The 18,758-nt window shown below is 51.4% G+C and overlaps 1 protein-coding gene across 6 annotated transcripts in view; it reads left to right on the top strand.

The window, feature by feature from the left end:
* Positions 1 to 8,634, top strand: part of tango2 (transport and golgi organization 2 homolog (Drosophila)) — a 368,109-nt gene extending 359,475 nt beyond the window's left edge. For all 6 annotated transcript variants that reach the window (XM_072471054.1, XM_072470802.1, XM_072470976.1 and 3 more), the window contains one exon: positions 5,613 to 8,634. In XM_072471054.1, the coding sequence (XP_072327155.1) occupies positions 5,613 to 5,733 (121 nt within the window). In that variant the 3' untranslated portion in view covers positions 5,734 to 8,634. The remainder of the gene's footprint in view (positions 1 to 5,612) is intronic.
* The last annotated feature ends 10,124 nt before the right edge of the window (positions 8,635 to 18,758 follow it).

Genomic DNA, 18,758 nt, shown 5'->3' with positions numbered 1-18,758 from the left:
TACAGTTTTGTCTTGACACTCTGCACGTGGGGATTCCCTGTTTGTGATTTTGTGATTTTGCTCTTCTCCGTGTCTTTGTCCCCAGACCTACTGACCACCAGGTGTCGTGCTCGTGCTTTTTATGTGGTTGGTGTTCTTGTGTGTGATTGGTTGTGGTGTTGTGTGCTCTGATTTGCCTGTTGGTGTGTCCATCATGATGTGTGTGTTTGAATATCATGACAGTGGCATGGAGAGAGGTCACAAAGTCCCACTGCACCAAGGCGGGCTTTTTAAACAGGCACCTGACAGCCCCTGTGGCTGCTTCCAAACGTTATCGCAGGTCAGGTGGCCCAACCCCTGCCCGCACCCGCCGCTGGCAATGAAGATCCCACCTTTACGGACACTTTCTCCCAAGGCGGGTGGGCCATGCTGGGAATTTTCCTGACTCCCACTACCCAACTCAAGGAGAGAAATTGAGGCCTTTGTGAGGGCTAGATTATTCATACATTAATAACCTCAACAACTCATCAGCAATTATATGTCCCAAAATCTACTAGGACTGTAAAATATACAGCCCAAGATCCTGGGATTTTTTATTGTGTTTTGTACAAGTTATGGATACAGGTATATAAGCAAAACACACAGGCTCGAGGAAATATAACCAGACGAGAGAGGTTCGATACACTTTATAGTGGATCAATGAACATGGAGCATCCATAGCTTTTTACATTCTTTTGTGCAGTTGCCTCGGCCCCAATATCCTGTGATTGATTAAAGAGAATAACCAACTAAAAATAAAGCAGAAACCATGAATCCATCAATGATTTCTCAATGCTGATTTTGGTGAATCAGGAAGTTGTTGTATTATTTATTTAATTGGAATGCTTCATCGTCTTTCAAGAGTTAACACTTGATACCTGGGCGGCACGGTCGCACAGTGGTTAGCACTGTGGCTTCACAGCACCCGAGACCCGGGTTCGATTCCCACTTGGGTCACCGTCTGTGAGGAGTCTGCACGTTCTCCCCGTGTCTGCGTGGGTTTCCTCCGGGTGCTCCGGTTTCCTCCCACAAGTCCTGAAATACGTGCTGGTTAGGTGAATTGGACATTCTGAATTCTTCCTCCGTGTACCCGAACAGGCGCTGGAGTGTGGCAACTAGGGAATTTTCACAGTAACTTCATTGCAGTGTGATGCACCATCAATCACCTCAAAGACGAGAGTAGTGGAATAATCGAGGCTTTATTGAGCAAAGATGTTGTGCCTCCTGTAGCTGCTACCAGAATGGCTGCAGCACGGCGAGCACACACATTTATACACCGCCTATTGGGCGGAGGCAGCAGGCAGGGATTTACCCATATTCCTCTAGTATATGTGTCTTACCTTAATACATATAATACAGCTAGTGGTGACTACCACATTCACCCCCTGTTAAAAAAAATAGTCTGGCGGGGGTGGTGGAAATTTTTTTACCAGTTCAGTCTATCGGGGGCCTTGATCCTCCTCTGTGATCGCCTCAGTCCTGGTGGTGATGTGGGCGCCGACTTGGTCACCTGTGACTCCGGGAGCGTGTTGTCCTCGTCTTCATCGCCCCTGAGTGGAACCAGTGGGAGGACGGATCCTCCTGGGGCAGGGGCTGCGGTGAGGTTCGCTGGGGGGAGGGGGAGTGGTGCAGGAGTGAATGAGGCAACCGGAGGGGGGGGGTGGGGGGGTGTCGGGTCGGGAGCCGTGGGTGGGGATCCAGCGGGTACCAGGTCCCGGAGGGAGACTGTGTCCTGGCACCCGCTGTGTAGGCGTACTGCAGGTTCGCGTGTAGGAGGTGGACCCTTTCGACCAATGGGTCTGACTTATGGGTCCGCACATGCTTGCAAAGGAGGACGGGTCCAGGAACTGTCAGCCGTGTTGGGAGCGAGACCCCGGAGGTGGAGTTCCTGGGGAAGGCAAAGAGACGTTCATGGGGGGTTTCATTAGTCGCGGTGCAGAGGAGCGATCGGATGGAGTGGAGCGTGTCGGGGAGGACCTCCTGCCAGTGGGAGACCTTTTTTAGACCGCAGGGCCAGCAGGACGGCATTCCAGACCGTCCCCTTCTCACTCTCCACCTGCCCGTTTTCCTGGGGGTTGTAGCTGGTCATCCTGCTCGAGGCAGTGCCCTTGCTGAGCAGGAATTGATGCAGCTCATCACTCATATAAGAGGATCCCCGATCGCTGTGGACGTAGGTGGGAAACCAAACAGGGTGCCGATACTGTGAGGGCTTTAATGACCATGGCAGAAGTCATATCGGGGTATGGGATAGTGAAAGGGAACTGGGAGTACTCATCGACCACGTTCAGAAAGTACGTGTTGCGGTTGGTGGAGGTGAGGGGCCCTTTGAAATCCATGCTAAGGCACTCAAAGGGGCGGGAGGCCTTCACCAGGTGCACTCGATCTGGCCGGTAGAAGTGCGGCTTGCACTCCGCACAGACCTGGCAGTCTCTGGTGACAGTCCTGACCTCCTCAATGGAATAGGGCTGGTTGCGGGCCTTGATGAGCCCCGGGTGGCAGAGGCCATCGTGGAGAGCCCGGAGTCGGTCCACTTGTGCGCTGGCACATGTACCGCGGGATAGGGCGTCAGGGGGCTTGTTGAGCTTCCCAGGGCGATACAAAATCTCGTAATTATAGGTGGAGAGCTCGATCCTCCACCTAATATCTTATCGTTTTTGATCTTGCCCCGCTGTGTATTATTGAACATGAAGGCAACCGACCGTTGGTCAGTGACGAGAGTGAATCTCCTGCCGGCCAGGTAATGCCTCCAATGCCACACAGCTTCCACAATGGCTTGGGCCTCCTTTTCAACAGAGGAGTGCCGAATTTCAGAGGCATGGAGGGTGCAGGAAAAAAGGCCACGGGCCTGCCCGCCTGGTTGAGGGTGGCGGCCAGAGCGACGTCTGATGCATCGCTCTTGACCTGGAAGGGGAGGGACTCGTCGACCGCATGCATCGTGGCCTTGGCGATGTCTGCCTTGATGCGGTTGAAGGCCTGGCGGGCCTCAGCCGTCAGGGGGAAAACTGTGGACTGAATGAGTGGGCGGGCCTTGTCCGCATAGTTAGGGACCCACTGGGCACGGTAGGAGAAAAACCCAGGCATCGTTTCAGGGCTTGGGGGAGGGGGAGTTCCATGAGGGGCGCATGCGGTCGGGGTCGGGCCCTAGAGCTCCATTTTCCACGACATAGCTAAGCGGTTGGTGCGGAACACGCATTTCTCCTTATTGTACGTGAAATTAAGGAGTTTGGCGGTTTGGAGAAATTTTAGGAGGTTAGCGTCGCGATCCTGCTGATCGTGGCCGCAGATGATGACGTTGTCTAGGTACGGGAAGGTGACCCGCAGTCCGTACCGGTCAACCATTCGGTCCATCTCACGTTGGAAGACCGAGACCCCATTAGTGACGCCGAAGGGAACCCTGAGGAAGTAATAGAGGCGGCCATCTGCTTCGAACGCAGTGTATTGGTGGTCCTCCGGGCAGATGGGGAGCTGGTGGTGGGCGGACTTCAGGTCCACTGTGTAAAAGACCCGATACTGTGCAATCTGATTGACCATGTCAGATATGCGTGGGAGAGGGTACGCGTCGAGCTGCGTGTACCGATTTGATGGTCTGACTAGTCAATGACCATCCTGTGCTTCTCCCCAGTCGTTACTACTATCACTTGGGCTCTCCAGGGGCTGTTGCTGACCTCAGTGATGCCTTCCCACAGAAGCCGTTGGACCTCCGACCTGATGAAGGTCCTGTCCTGGGCACTGTACCGTCTGCTCCTGGTGGTGACGGGTATGCAATCCGGGGTGAGGTTCGCTAACAAGGAAGGTGGATTGGCCTTAAGGGTCGTGACGCTGCATACGGTGAGGGGGGTAGGGGTCCGCCGAATTTTAAGATTCAGCTTTGGAGGTGGCACTGGAAGTCCAGGCCAAGTAACAGGGCAGTGCAGAGGTGGGGGAGCACGTAGAGCCGGAAGTTGCAAAACTCTACGCCTTGGACAGTGAGGGTCGCGATGCAGTACCCCCGGATTTCCATGGAATGGGATCCGGAGGCCAGGAAGATTTTCTGGGTAACGGGGTGTACCGCGAGGGAGCAGCGCCTTACCGTCGTGGGGTGGATGAAGCTGTCTGTGCTCCCGGAGTCAAAAAGGCACGTCTTGTGCCCATCGATTTTCACCATTGTCGTTGCGGTCGCAAGGTTGCCGGGCCGGGACTGGTCCGGGATGATCGAGGCGAGCTGCAGCAGATGCTGGGAGGCCCCGGGCTGGTCAGTGGTGATGGAGGTAGTGGCAGGCGATAACGGCCCCCGGGGTTGGCTGGCTGCCGCGCGGCGCAGGCTTGCAGTGAGCTGGAGTCGGTAGCTGGTGGGGCCCACGAAATGAAAAATGAAAATCGCTTATTGTCACAAGTAGGCTTCAATGAAGTTACTGTGAAAAGCCCCTAGTCGCCACATTCCGGCACCGGTTCGGGGAGGCTGGTGCGGGAATTGAACCGTGCTGCTGGCCTGCTTGGTCTGCTTTAAAAGCCAGCGATTTAGCCCAGTGTGCTAAACCAGCCCCTCATGCCCATGGTGGTGCCGTGTGGTCGGGAGCGTACAACTGGACGTTACGGGAGGCTACTGTTAACGAGTTCGCGAGCTGCCTGGTTCCCGCAAGATCAAGCGTACCCCCTTCCAGTAGGCGCTGGCAGACATACGCCGACCTCATGCCCGTAACGAAGGCATCTCGGATTAAACGTTCTGTGTGCAGGATTGCTGAAACTGCCTGGCAGTTACAGTTCCTCCCCAGTGTGCAGGGCATGCCAGAAATTGTCTAGGGACTCACCGGGGAGTTGCTGTCTCGTGGACAGGAGGTGCCTGGCGTATAGTTGATTGACTGGCCGAACGTAATGTCCGTTCAGGAGCTCCATTGCTTCGGAGTAAGTGGGCGCATCCCGGATGAGAGGAAAAATGTCAGGGCTCACCCGTGAATAAAGGACTTGAAGCTTCTGCACGTCCGAGGGTTCCTCAGCGGATGTTCGGAGGTAGCTTTCGAAGCATGCTAGCCAGTGGTCAAAGGTAGACGTGGCAGTGGCTGCTTGAGGGCTCAGCTGCAGGAGATCAGGCTTGATGCAAAGCTCCATCGTTTTAAAAATCTTGCTCAATAAATTGATGCACTATCAATTACCACAAAGACGAGAGTAGTGGAATAATCGAGGCTTTATTGAGCAAAGATGTTGTGCCTCCTGTAGCTGCTACCAGAATGGCTGCAGCACCGGCGAGCACACACATTTATACCCCGCCTACTGGGCGGAGCCAACAGGCATAGATTTACCCATGAACCTCTAGTATATGTGTCTTACCGTAATACATATAATACAGCTAGTGGTGACTACCACACAGTGTTAATGTAAGCCTACTTGTGACAATAAAGATTATTATTATATCATTCATTTACGTATCTTCATACATTTTTGGACTCGCTATAGTAAGAAAGGCAGTCAGCACTTTGGTGATCTTTCGATGGAGCTTCATCCCTTTTGAAGCCGCATTTCTCACTGACTTTTGTTCCCTTTCTGTTTTGTGTTTTTTGTCTTTTAACTTTAAAGTTCTTTTTGAGTGCATTGAAAGGTTTGATTTATTTTATTGTCAGGACAAACACAGTCATCCTCGTTGATGCAAAAGGTCACGTAAACTTCACAGAACGTACCATGCTCAGCCCCGACGCAAACCAATGGAAAGTCAGCTCCTTCCAGTTTGAACTTGAGATTTAACAGCTTTCCATTCAGCACGCAGCGAGAAAGAAAGGAACAGAGAACAAAGTTGACTGGAAATGAAAGCATGCTTCACAGACGCTGCAGGTTTCTGGGGGCACTACACACGTAAATAGTTGATTCAATCATACTGCAGCCTAGCAACTGTCTTGCTTTTAAAATGCACTTTGTGTTTCATAAATTTATGGTCCGTGTGTGTGAGTTGAGTGTATGTGTGTTTCGGTAAGTGAAGACTACTGAATGGGTGTGCGAGTGTGTGTTCATTTGTGCAAGTGTGTGTTTACGTGTGTACATCTGTGTAAGTGTGTGTGCGTGCAGGTGTGAATATGTCTATGTATGGGCTGGATTTTGTTTCCCAGTGGGGTCAGGGAGGTGAAATGCAAAGTGAGGGGTCCTCCTGCCCTGCCGTCTCAGCCCCAAACGAATGTCAGATCCAAATAGTGGTCGTCATGTGTCAAACAAAAAGGCCAATCAGAGGTGCAAATGGGGGCTCAGTGCCCAATACAGACTGTAGGCCAACGCGTCACTTGGCAACGGGGCACTGCTCCATATAGAACATTGGTCACAGCTACAGGTTTAAAGGCCTCTCAGAATCAGTCTTTACTTTTTAATGAAAGGTTCAAAAAAGATACAAGATGAGTTTCAAAAAACAGACCGCGCTGCTCCCTTCTCCAGCAGAACCTGCTCCATTCAGCCAAGGTCCAGGTCACAGGCCTTGTCTCTCATCCTTGTGCCTCCTCATCGTAGCTGCCATAATACAATCCCAAACCTTTTCACCCCAATGTCTGAAAAATGCAGCAAGCAACAAAGAAATTGCAAACAGTTGGGTCGATTAATAACTTGTTAATTATTAATAGTGGGTGGGCTGCCGATTTCCACGCCTGCTCAGCTTCCGTAATTTGGGAGACTGGTTTAATGACCTTGTATTCGCAACCCGATGACATCACGCATTGGGAGGGGGTGTGGGTGCCTCCCGCCTGATTTGCAGACATAGGGCGCAATTCTCCACTCCCACGCCGGTTGGGAGAATCGCCTGGGCCGCCAGAATTTCCAGGGACGCCGGTCCAACGCCCTCCCGCGATTCTCCCAAGCGGCGGGAACGGCCCGGTCGGGTTTCGCAGGCCGGAGAATCGCCGGAGACACCGAAAATGGCGATTCTCCGGCACTCCCGCTATTCTGAGGCCCGGATGGGCCGAGCGGCCAGGCCAAAACGGCTGGTTCCCCCCGGCGCCGCCCACACCTGGTCGCTGCAGTCGTGGGCGGTGCGTGAACGCTGGGGGGGTGGGCCTGTGGGGGGGTGAGGGGGGATCCTGCACCGGGCTTCACCTGGAATGTGGGGTGGCCCGCGATCGGTGCCCACCGATCGTCGGGCCGTCCTCTCTGAAGGAGGACCTCCTTCCTTCCGCGGCCCTGCAAGATCCGTCCCCCATCTTCTTGCGGGGCGGATTTAGAGAGGACGGCAACCACGCATGCGCGAATGACGTCCGTTATGCAGCGCCGGCCGCGTCATCTATGCGGCGCCACTTTTACGCGGGCGACAAGGCCTGGCGCAGGTAGACGACGCGGGTCCGATACTGGCCCATTGTCAGGGCCTCAATCGGTCGGGACCGGGGCCGTTCCGCGCCGTCGTGAACCTCGACGGCGTTCACGACGGCGCGGCCACTTCGGTGTGGGAGTGGAGAATCCCGCCCATAAAGTCCAGCCCTACGAATGTTTGTGTGTACGTGTGCAGGTGTGTGTTTGTGCGCAACTGTTTGTTTGATTGAGTGTGTGTGCGATGGATGCCGGAGCATTGAGTAAATTTAAGAAGGGGATAGGCAGATTTTTAATTTGCAGTGGGCTGAAGGGTTATGGAGAACGGATAGGAAAGTGGAGTTGATGACATCAGCTATGATCGTATTGAATTGCGGAGCTGGCCCCTGGGGCTGAATTGCCTCCTCCTGCTCCTAGCTCTGATGTATTTGTGCGACAGTTGAGTTAGTGTGTGAGTTTGTGTCCGGAATGTTGCTTTTGTTTGTTTCCGTTTGGTGAATAATTCTACCATTGATCAATGTAATTGTATTCTTAGAAACAGTGCAGGTAATTTCATCTTAAATACGTTTTTATTTTATGAGATAAGTGGGCAGCACTTTTGTGTGGGACATAAGGTTAAACATTTTTTTTAACCCCCTCATTCTCAACTATTTGTTGTGTATTTTCCTGTTTTTATAAACCTTTTACCTCCAGTTCACAATCATAGTTATGAGGTGCTGGTGACGTATTCCCTGGATTCTGCTGTGTAACTCAGTAACCAGTCACCAGACTTTGCCTGTCCTGTGGGAAAGGCCTTCCTCAGAGTCGTCTCAGCATTACTGCATTCTCAGAAGGAATGGAAGAGAGCACAGCCGAGCGAATCAGCACTGCAGTGTGAGAGCCCTACCCACTAATCCATGTTCCCGTTGGGAACCTGCTTCAAGCCAGTTTTGAGGAACAGTATTTTTCATATCATTTGCTCTTCTCAAGATTGATGGATATAAGTTATAGTTGAAACTGATGGTGCAAGTGTGTCAAAGTTGTTAGTCAATGCACTTAATTTCCCAAAGTGGGGAGAGAATAAAACTGTATAGATTCTCTCAAACAGTGGTATCTACTGTAAATTCTACAACTGTGTAAATGACTACAATGTACTGAATGTTATCTTTAGAAATGCCTTCGATGCACACAACCTTTTTATTTGAACATGCCAATCTTTTCTTCAGCCAGCGATGTAAGTTAACTGTTGGTAGCTCCATTTATTTCCATGTGATGCAAGTAAATCCAGCCATATTAAAAGTGTGGGAGTCTTCAAAGTAGTTCCAGCGCAACAAAGGTACTTTTTCTGGCTCACCCAGATAATAAATTTTCATTGTTGAATCACACAAACCATCTCGGTCTCCCAGTTCTCTTGATAAAGGGCCAAACTGTTGTGGCTTCAGGTTCATTCCAAACGTCTGTGCAGTGTTAACAACCCGAGCCAAGATGACACTGGAAGTGCAGCAGTTTACTTCAGTGGGAAAATGAGTCAGAATCCCTGCTGGTTGTGCTGTTCAGTGGCACCTGCTAAGAAGTGCGTCTGTGTGGGTTTTCAGTGGGTGGGCGTGGGGTGAGTTCAGTCCTGATGCCTTGGGCGGTTACACATGCATGCCAACATTAAAACGGGAAGAATGACTGCTTGGCTGAGAGACTGGAGGATGGCCAGTGACTCTGGAGCAAGGAATCAATATCGCCAGGAGGAGAGATAAATTTGTGGCAAAGTTGGGAGAGGAAAGAGCAGTAGCTGTCATGGTAGAAGACAAAACCAGCTTTTCGAATTAGCAATTGCCCCCGGGCTCCCATTTGTGTTTGTGATTTGCCAAGTGGAATGAACTCAAAACAGAGATAAGCATCTTTGATAAAGCTCATTAGTGTTTAAAGTGATGCACGATCAATTACACAAAGACGAGAGTTGAATACAACTGAGGCTTTATTACACTAAGATGTGTGGCCTCCTACAGCAACAGGCGAAATGGCTGCTGTATGGGGAGCACACATATTTATACTCTGCCTACTGGGCGGAGCCAGCAGGTAGGGACTATCCCCGTACCTGTAGTACAGGGTCTTACCACACATCTCCTAATATATACAGTACAAAGTCTTACAACACCAGGTTAAAGTCCAACAGGTTTGTTTCGATGTCACTAGCTTTCAGAGCGCTGCTCCTTCCTCAGGTGAATGAAGAGGTATGTTCCAGAAACACATATATAGACAAATTCAAAGATGCCAAACAATGCTAGGAATGCGAGCATTAGCAGGTGATTAAATCTTTACAGATCCAGAGATGGGGTAACCCCAGGTTAAAGAGGTGTGAATTGTCTCAAGCCAGGACAGTTGGTAGGATTTCGCAGGCCAGATGGTGGGGGATGAATGTAATGCGACATGAATCCCAGGTCCCGGTTGAGGCCGCACTCATGTGTGCGGAACTTGGCTATAAGTTTCTGCTCGGCGATTCTGTGTTGTCGCGTGTCGCGGGACCCGCAACAACGCAGAATCGCCGAGCAGAAACTTATAGCCAAGTTCCGCACACATGAGTGCGGCCTCAACCGGGACCTGGGATTCATGTCACATTACATTCATCCCCCACCATCTGGCCTGCGAAATCCTACCAACTGTCCTGGCTTGAGACAATTCACACCTCTTTAACCTGGGGTTACCCCATCTCTGGATCTGTAAAGATTTAATCACCTGCTAATGCTCGCATTCCTAGCATTGTTTGGCATCTTTGAATTTGTCTATATATGTGTTTCTGGAACAGACCTCTTCATTCACCTGAGGAAGGAGCAGCGCTCCGAAAGCTAGTGACATCGAAACATACCTGTTGGACTTTAACCTGGTGTTGTAAGACTTCGTACTGTGCTCACCCCAGTCCAATGCCGGCATCTCCACATCATGCCTAATATATACAACAGTGGTGATTACCACATTCACCCCCTGTTAAAATGGAGTCCGGCGGGGGTGGCGGAGAACTATATACAGAACAAGTTTTAATATACAGAGGCAAAAAAAAATTTTGGAGTACCGTACATGGTGCTTTAACAGTCCCGAACCAATTACAGGTTTAGCCGGTCCGGGGCCTTGATCTGACGTTGGGAGCGACCAGTGGTGGCTGCGATTCCGGTGCCGGTCCAGTCCTCGGTGACTCCGGGAGCGTGCCGAAATCTTCCTCATCCTCGGGCGCGGGCAGGGGGAGGACGGATTGTCCTGGGAGGGTTGCTGCTGGGTGCGCTGGGGGAGGGGAGGGTGGCGCCGGGCCAGAGGTGTGTGTGTGTGTGTAGAACCTGCTGGTGCCAGGTCCCTAAGGCAGACAGTATCCTGGCGGCCGTCGGGGTACGCTACATAGGCATACTGGGGGTTAGCGTGGAGTAACTGCACCCTTTCAACCAACAGGTCCGCCTTGTGGAGTCGTACGTGCTTACGGAGGAGTACGGGTCCTGGGGCTGCGAGCCAAGTCGGGAGCGACACCCCGGATGTGGACTTCCTGGGGAAGGCGAAGAGACGTTCATGGGGTGTGTCGTTAATCGCAGTGCATAGGAGCAACCGAATGGAGTGCAGTGCATCGGGGAGGACCTCCTGCCAGCGGGAGGCCGGGAGATTTCTGGACCGTAGAGCCAGTTGGACGGCCCTCTAGACTGTCCCGTTCTCCCTCTCCACCTGCCCGTTTCCCCGGGGGTAATAGTTGGTCGTCCTGCTGGAGGCGATACCCCTGCTGAGCAGGAACTGACGCAGCTCATCACTCATGAATGAGGATCCCCTGTCGCTGTGGATGTGGGCGGGGAAGCCAAACAGAGCGAAGATTGTGTTTAGGGCTTTGATGATGGTGGCAGACGTCATGTCGGTGCATGGGATGGCGAAGGGGAATCTGGAGTACTCATCGACCACACTGAGGAAATAAGTGTTACGGTTGGTGGAGGGGAGGGGAGGGACTCTTTGAAATCTATGCTGAGGTGTTCAAAGGGGCGGGAGGCCTTCACCAGGCACTCACGGTCCGGCTGGTAGAAGTGTGGTTTGCACTCCGCACAGACCTGGCAGTCTCTGGTGATTGTCCGTACTTCCTCGACGGAGTAGGGCAGATTGCGGGCCTTGATGAAGTGATACAACCGTGTGACTCCCGGGTGACAAAGGCTGTCGTGCAGGGTCCGGAGACGGTCCACCTGTGCGCTGGCACATGTACCTCGGGCTAGGGCATCGGGGGGCTCGTTGAGTTTGCCAGGGCGATACAAAATCTCGTAGTTGTAGGTGGAGAGCTCGATCCTCCACCGCAAGATTTTATCGTTTTTGATCTTGTCCCGCTGTGTATTGTTAAACATGAAGGCTACCGACCGTTGGTCAGTGAGGAGAGTGAATCTCCTGCCGGCCAGGTAATGCCTCCAATGCCGCACAGCTTCAACGATAGCTTGGGCCTCTTTTTAGACAGATTTTGGAGGCATGAAGGATTCGTGGAAAGAATGCCACAGGCCTGCCTCCCTGGTTGAGGGAGGCGGCTAGAGCGACGTCTGATGCATCGTTCTCCACTTGAAAGGGTAACGTCTCGTCGACTGCGTGCATCGCGGCCTTGGCGATGTCTTGGCCGTCAGGGGGAAAAGAGTGGACTGGATGAGTGGGCGGGCCTTGTCCGCATAGTTTGGGACCCACTGGGCGTAGTAAGAAAAGAACCCCAGGCAGCGTTTGAGGGCCTTGGGGCAGTCGGGAAGGGGGAGTTCCATGAGGGGGCGCATGCGGTCAGGGTCAGGCCCCAGAACTCCGTTCTGGACCACATAGCCGAGGATGGCTAAGTGGTTCGTGCTGAATATGCACTTCTCCTTGTTGTAAGTGAGGTTTAGGAGAGTGGCGGTGTGGAGAAATTTGGCATGGTTGACATCATGGTCCTGCTGATCGTGGCCACAAATGGTGACATTGTCTAGGTACGGGAAAGTGGCCCGCAGCCTGTACCGGTCGACCATTCGGTCCATCTCCCTTTGGAAGACCGAGGCCCCGTTGGTGACGCCGAAGGGAACCCTAGGAAAATGGTGGAGGCGGCCATCTGCCTCAAAGGCAGTGTATGGGCGGTCCGCCTTACGGATGGGGAGCTGGTGGTAGGCGGATTTTAGGTCTACAGGTGAGAAGACCCGGTACTGTGCAATCTGATTGACCATATCAGAAATGCGTGGGAGGGGGTACGCGTCGAGCTGCGTGTACCGATTGATGGTCTGGCTGTAGTCCACGACCATTCGAAGTTTCTCCTCAGTTTTCACCACTACCACTTGGGCTCTCCAGGGGCTGTTGCTGGCCTCGATGATGCCTTCCCGCAGCAGCCGCTGGACCTCGGACCTGATGAAGGTCCGGTCCTGGGCGCTGTACCGTTTGCTCCTGGTGGCGATGGGTTTTCAATCCGGGGTTAGGTTTGCGAATAGGGAAGGTGGGTCGACCTTTAGGGTCGCGAGTAAGTGGTGGTAGGGGCCCGCCGAATTTCAATGTTAGGCTCTGGAGGTTACACTGGAGGTCCAGGCCGGGTAGCAGGGCAACGCAGAGGTTGGGGAGGACGTAGAGGCGGAAGCCGTGAACGTGGCTATACAGTACCCCCGGATCGCCACGGAGTGGGACCCGGAGGCCAGGGAGATTCTCTGATTGGCGGGGTGTACCGCGAGGGAGCAGTGCCTTACCGTATCGGGATGGATGAAGCTTTCGGTGCTCCCGGAGTCCAGCAGACAGGAGATCTCGTGCCCATCGATCTTCATGCTTGTCGAGGTGGTGGCTGGATTGTGCGGGCGAGACTGGTCAATCGTGACCGAGGTGAGTCGTGGCTGGTCGTCGCTGGTGTCGGACGATGGGGTGCCGGGGGGCACGGGTCCTAGTATGATGGTGGCGCCCATGTTCCGTGGGGGAGACAAGATGGCGGCGCCTGGAGATCCTGAGGTGGATAAGATGGCAGCGCCCACGGGCCGCACGTGACGGGGGTTGAAAACGATGGTGGCGCCCATGGCCGCACGTGGTCCGAGGAGGGGAAGATGGCGGCGCCCACTGTCCGTACGTGGGGGGGGGTCGGGGCGATCGTGGCGACTGAGCGGCCTGGCACACCGCGGCGAAGTGCCCCTTCTTGTCGCAGGCCTTGCAAAGGGCGCTGCGGGCTGGGCAGCGTTGGCGGGGGTGTTTTTGCTGCCCACAGAAGTAACATCTGGGGCTCCCGGGGTTGGCTGGCTGGCGCATGGCACAGGCGTAGGATTGGCTGAGTAGGGTCCCCGGTGGGGCGGCCATCTGCGGAGCCAACGATGCGTAGGAGGAGTGGGCCGCGCAGCCGGGGGTGTAGGCCTGGATATTGCGCAAGGCGATTGTCAACGATAGCGCCAGCTTTTTGGTTTCCGCGAGGTCGAACGTGGCCCCCTCTAAAAGTCGCTGGCGGATGTGATCTGACCCTATCCCCGGGACGAAAGCGTCCCGCATGAGGGGGTTCGAATGTTCCGTGGCCGGGACAGCCTGACAGTCACAGTCTCTGACCAGGAGAATTAAAGCAGCCAGAAATCTTCTACGGACTCACCAGGGAGCTGACTACGAGGAGAGAGTATGTGTCTGGCGAAGAGCGTGTTCATCCGCTGGGCGTAGTTCTCTTTCAGTAGCTTCATCATAGGTCGGCGCGTCCTGGATAAGCGGAAAAACATTGGAGCTCAGCCGCGAGTAGAGGATCTGGATCTTCTGAGCTTCCGGAATTGGGTCTGGTGCAGACCTGATGTAAGCTTCGAAACAAGCTAGCCACTGTTCAAAGTCCTTTTTGGCGTCTCTTGATTGCGGACCCAGCTGCAGGCGATCCGGCTTGAAGCGGAGGTCCATCTTCTGAAAACTTTAGTGTAATAAATTGATGCACGATCAATTGCACAAAGACGAGAGTTGAACACAACTGAGGCTTTATTACACTAAGATGTGTGGCCTCCTACAGCAGCTGGCGAAATGGCTGCTGTATGGGGAGCACACATATTTATACTCTGCCTACTGGGCGGAGCCAGCAGGCAGGGACTATCCCCGTACCTGTAGTACAGGGCCTTACCACATATCTCCTAATATATACAACAGTGGTGATTACCACAAATTGTAAGAGCGATAATGGTGCAACTTTGGAACGGGAACATTTCCAGCCTCTCAGAGGAAGTCATGATTCGGGTGGCTGAAAGGTTTGTTAACCCACACTGAAACTAAACTGAATTGAGGAGAATGGCCTAATATTTGGCTCTGGTTTGTTTGCCCAGATCTGAATTAACTTGAGTGTGAGCAACGTTACCATTCCATAGACTCCTAGTTATGTTTGTAATGACTGTGAAGGGGACTGTATTCAAACGCTCTGTTACACAAAGTTGGTGCGAATCAGAGCCATTCGTCTGGATTCAGTTTGTGATGTATTTTGAAGCTGGAGCAGACTGTTCAGCCCCTTGATTTGTTCCAACATTTCATTAAATTATGCCTGATCTGAACCGAATTTTAAAAAAAATATTTTTATTGAAAACTTTTTCATTGTAACAAAATTATATAATAATGTAACATAAAACAGATGCATCAAGTTACAATCTAAAAAGAACATAATCAACAAGCTAGGACACATCCAATCCACCCCACAACATAAAACTAAAACCCCCTTTACAGCTGACGGTGACTAACTCTTTAAAAAAAGGAGCTGAATGCCTGCCATCGGCCGACCCCCTAACGGTTTACTTGACTGTCTCCAAATGTAGGAACTCCATGAGGTCACCCAACCAGGCCGAGGCACTGGGCAGAGTAGGAGACCTCCACCCAAGCAGAACCCGCCTCCGGGTTATCAACGAGGCGAAGGTGAGGACATCCACCTTCACCCCCGTCTGCAGCGCCAGCAAGTCTGGCACCGTGAAAAAAGCCATCAATGGAAAAGGCTCCAGATCGACATTAAGTATCTCTGACTTGGTGTTGATGAAGGAGATCCAAAAGCTTACTAACTTGGGACACGACCAGAACACAGGAGTGTGGTTAGTCGGCCCCCGAGAACACCGCTCAGGCCTGTCGCCCACTCACAAAAAAAACCCTCAACCATCCTCACCGCAGTCAGGTGAGCCCTGTGCACCACCTTGAACTGGATCAGACTAAGCCGAGCACAGGAGGACGTGGAGTTGACCCTGCGAAGAGATTCGCTCCACACCTCCTCATCCAGAATAGGACCCAATTCACCCTCCCATTTCACCTTCACCTCATTCAACGGAGCTGAATCCACTGATAGGATCTGGCTGTAAATATTTGAAATACTCCACCACCCACCAGACCCGGCCAAAGATAAAATCCTCTCCAACAGGGAGGATTTTGATTTGTTTTCTTGTCACGTGTACCGAGGTACAGTGAAAAGTATTGTTCTCCGTACAGTCCAGACACATAATTCCATACATGAAAAAAACATAGGACATACATAAATATAAAACGTAAATACATAGACACAGACATCGGGTGAAGCATACAGGAGGGCAGTTCTATTCAGTAGAGAAGATGTGTGAAAAGTCCATAAGAGGGTCATCCAGGAGTTTGGTAATAGTGGGGAGAAAGCTGTTTTTCAATCTGATCGTGCGTGTTCTCAGACTTTTGTATCTCTTGCCCGATGGAAGAAGTTGGAAGAGTGAATACCCTGGGTGGGACAGGTCTTGGATTATGCTGCCCGCTTTCCCAAGGCAGCATGAGGTGTAGACAGAGTCAATGGATGGGAGGTGGGTTCACAACTGGACGGTGGTGCCGGGGGAAAGAAAAAATCAGGAATCTGGAAATATCTCAACAAAGTGGTCCCAGGGAGTTAAAATCTTTCCGACAGCTCATTAAAGCTGGCAAACTTTCCATCCACAAACAGGTCCCCAACCCTCTTCAAGCCCTTCCCCTCCCATGAGGTAGAGTCAATGCCCGCTGGCACAAAGAGATGATTACTATAGATAGGGGCCAACAACGACATGGAGCTGAATTTCAGATGCTACCTGAAAAGCTTCTCAGAGTGGACACAGCAACTGGATTCAAAGAAGATCTTGGAGGAAAAAACAGAAGCAAAGTTGTTCCTAGAGCACCCAAACTGGAGCCCCTATAAAAACTCGCCTCCGTCGACGGAACTCTGCCTTCAGGTTTCTTTGCCCTGGTCTTTCTGGGCATTTCGCTTCTGTGGGCACCCGATGCTATCACTCATAAGACATGGGAGCGGAAGTAAGGCCATTCGGCCCATCGAGTCCACTCCACCATTCAATCATGGCTGATTTCAACTCCATTTACCCGCTCTCTCTCCATAGCCCTGAATTCCTCGAGAAATCAAGAATTTATCAACTTCTGTCTTAAAGACACTCAACGTCCCGGCCTCCACCGCTCTCTGTGGCAATGAATTCCACAGACCCACCACTCTCTGGCTGAAGAAATTTCTCCTCATCTCTGTTCTCAAGTGACTCCCTTTTATTCTAAGGCTGTGCCCCCGGGTCCTAGTCTCCCCTGCTAATGGAAACAACTTCCCTACGTCCACCCTATCTAAGCCATTCCACTCAAGTGGGATTTTAAGCAAAAATACCCGCAGCAACTGGGTAAAAAAGGCTAAAGATACAGTATCCTAGCGGGAGCCACCACATACTGCTGCCGGACGTCCCTGTGCGGCATTCTCTGTTGGTCGAAGCTAAAATCGCGAAATGCGATTAGGCGGAGAATCGGATCCGACGCCAAAATCGCAGTGGGCACCGATTTGAGGCCAAATTGCAGTTCTCCGTCACCTCGACAATGGTGTCGATGCGTACCGGAACGAATGTACAGTAAACCAGGTGAATTGGACATTCTAAATTCTCCCTCAGTGTACCCGAATGTGGCGACTGGGGGATTTTCACAGTAACTTCATTGCAGTGTTAATGTTAAGGTTTGAGTGTTATTTTGTGTAAATGAGCAGTGTATTGTGTTTCTTTGTTATTGTTCAGTGTTCAGCTACTGCTGCCTTGCCAATAGCTGTTGGTAAGGATATGGAAAATATGGAAAAGTAAGAAAAGATTGGTTGGTGAACAATGTGATTAAAGTTATTGCTTCTTAGGAAATAAAATTATTAAATAGGAAAAACGGTGAAATGAATGGCAACAAATAATAAACAGGAAATAGGGCAGGTTGTCAAAGGATAAGAAAAGACTAAAATGGAGAACTACATGGTGAAATATTTAAAATAGCGCCCAGCAGCAATTAAACATAGTTTGAATACTTGAAATCATAACACCAGACGCGGTGAAAATCCTCTGCAACACAGAATTGGGCTGAGTTGAGAACGGATGGTACCTCATAGAATCATAGAATTTACAGTGCAGAAGGAGGCGATTCGGCCCATCGAGTCTGCACCGGTTCTTGGAAAGAGCACCCTACTTAAGGTCCACACCTCCACCCTATCCCCATAACCCAGTAACCTTTTTTTGGACACTAAAGGGCAATTTATCATGGCCAATCCACCTAACCTCACTTCTTTGGACTGTGGGAGGAAACTGGAGCACCCGGAGGAAACCCACTCACACACAGGGAGAACGTGCAGACTCCGCACAGACAGTGACCCAAGCCGGGAATCGAACCTGGGACCCTGGAGCTGTGAAGCAACTGTGCTAACCACTGTGCTACCGTTCACCCTCTCTGCCATTTCCTCTCGGCCAGAACTACACAGCAGTTCACATGCACTATGCATGCCAGACATAATCACACTGAAACAGGAATCAGTTACGTATAAAAAGAGCTAAACGGCATTGTGGAGGGGACCCGATGAGCAGCTTGAGACGAAAATGTGTTTGACAACCTAGTGAGCAACCTGAGAAATGGTGTTTCACTACCTGGCTTTGAATTACAAAGGGCTGTATAGCACACTGGGCTAAATCGCTGGCTTTGAAAGCAGACCAAGGCAGGCCAGCAGCACGGTTCAATTCCCATAACAGCCTCCCCGAACAGGCGCCGGAATGTGGCGACTAGGGGCTTTTCACAGTAACTTCATTTGAAGCCATCTTGTGACAATAAGCGATTTTTATTCATTTCATTTTCATTTTCATTTCATTCTGTTTCACATGTGATCTCGTATTGAAATATAAACTGGGACTGGCTGAGGACCCGACCCGAGTAGTGCCTTAACTTTCCGAACACTGGCAAGAGACTCTCTTTCTTTTGTTTTGATTGCATTGGCAAATAGCTTAGTTATCCAGCTAAATATATAGGGAAGATAATTCATGTAAAGATAGCGCTCAACAAAGAGGTAGGTTTCTATTTTGTCTTATTTCCTCATTATTTTGAAGCGCCTCGCTTATGCGAAACAGACTTTGCAACAATAAAAATAGTCATTGTGCCGTTTACCTGAACTCCCATATTAAAGTGTGCTTAACTCCCTGCTTATAAGATCCCAGCACAACACAACACCCTTGACGATGTTACACCACTTTTTAAAAAAATGTTTCCAATTAAGGGGCAATTTAGTGTGGCCAATCCACCTACCCTGCACATCTTTGGGTTGTGGGGGTGAGACC

The sequence above is a fragment of the Scyliorhinus torazame genome, chromosome 1 (genome assembly GCF_047496885.1).
Source record: "Scyliorhinus torazame isolate Kashiwa2021f chromosome 1, sScyTor2.1, whole genome shotgun sequence".
NCBI lineage: Eukaryota > Metazoa > Chordata > Chondrichthyes > Carcharhiniformes > Scyliorhinidae > Scyliorhinus > Scyliorhinus torazame.
The sequence above is the reverse complement of the archived record's forward strand: the minus strand, read 5'-3'. Positions and strand labels throughout refer to the sequence as shown.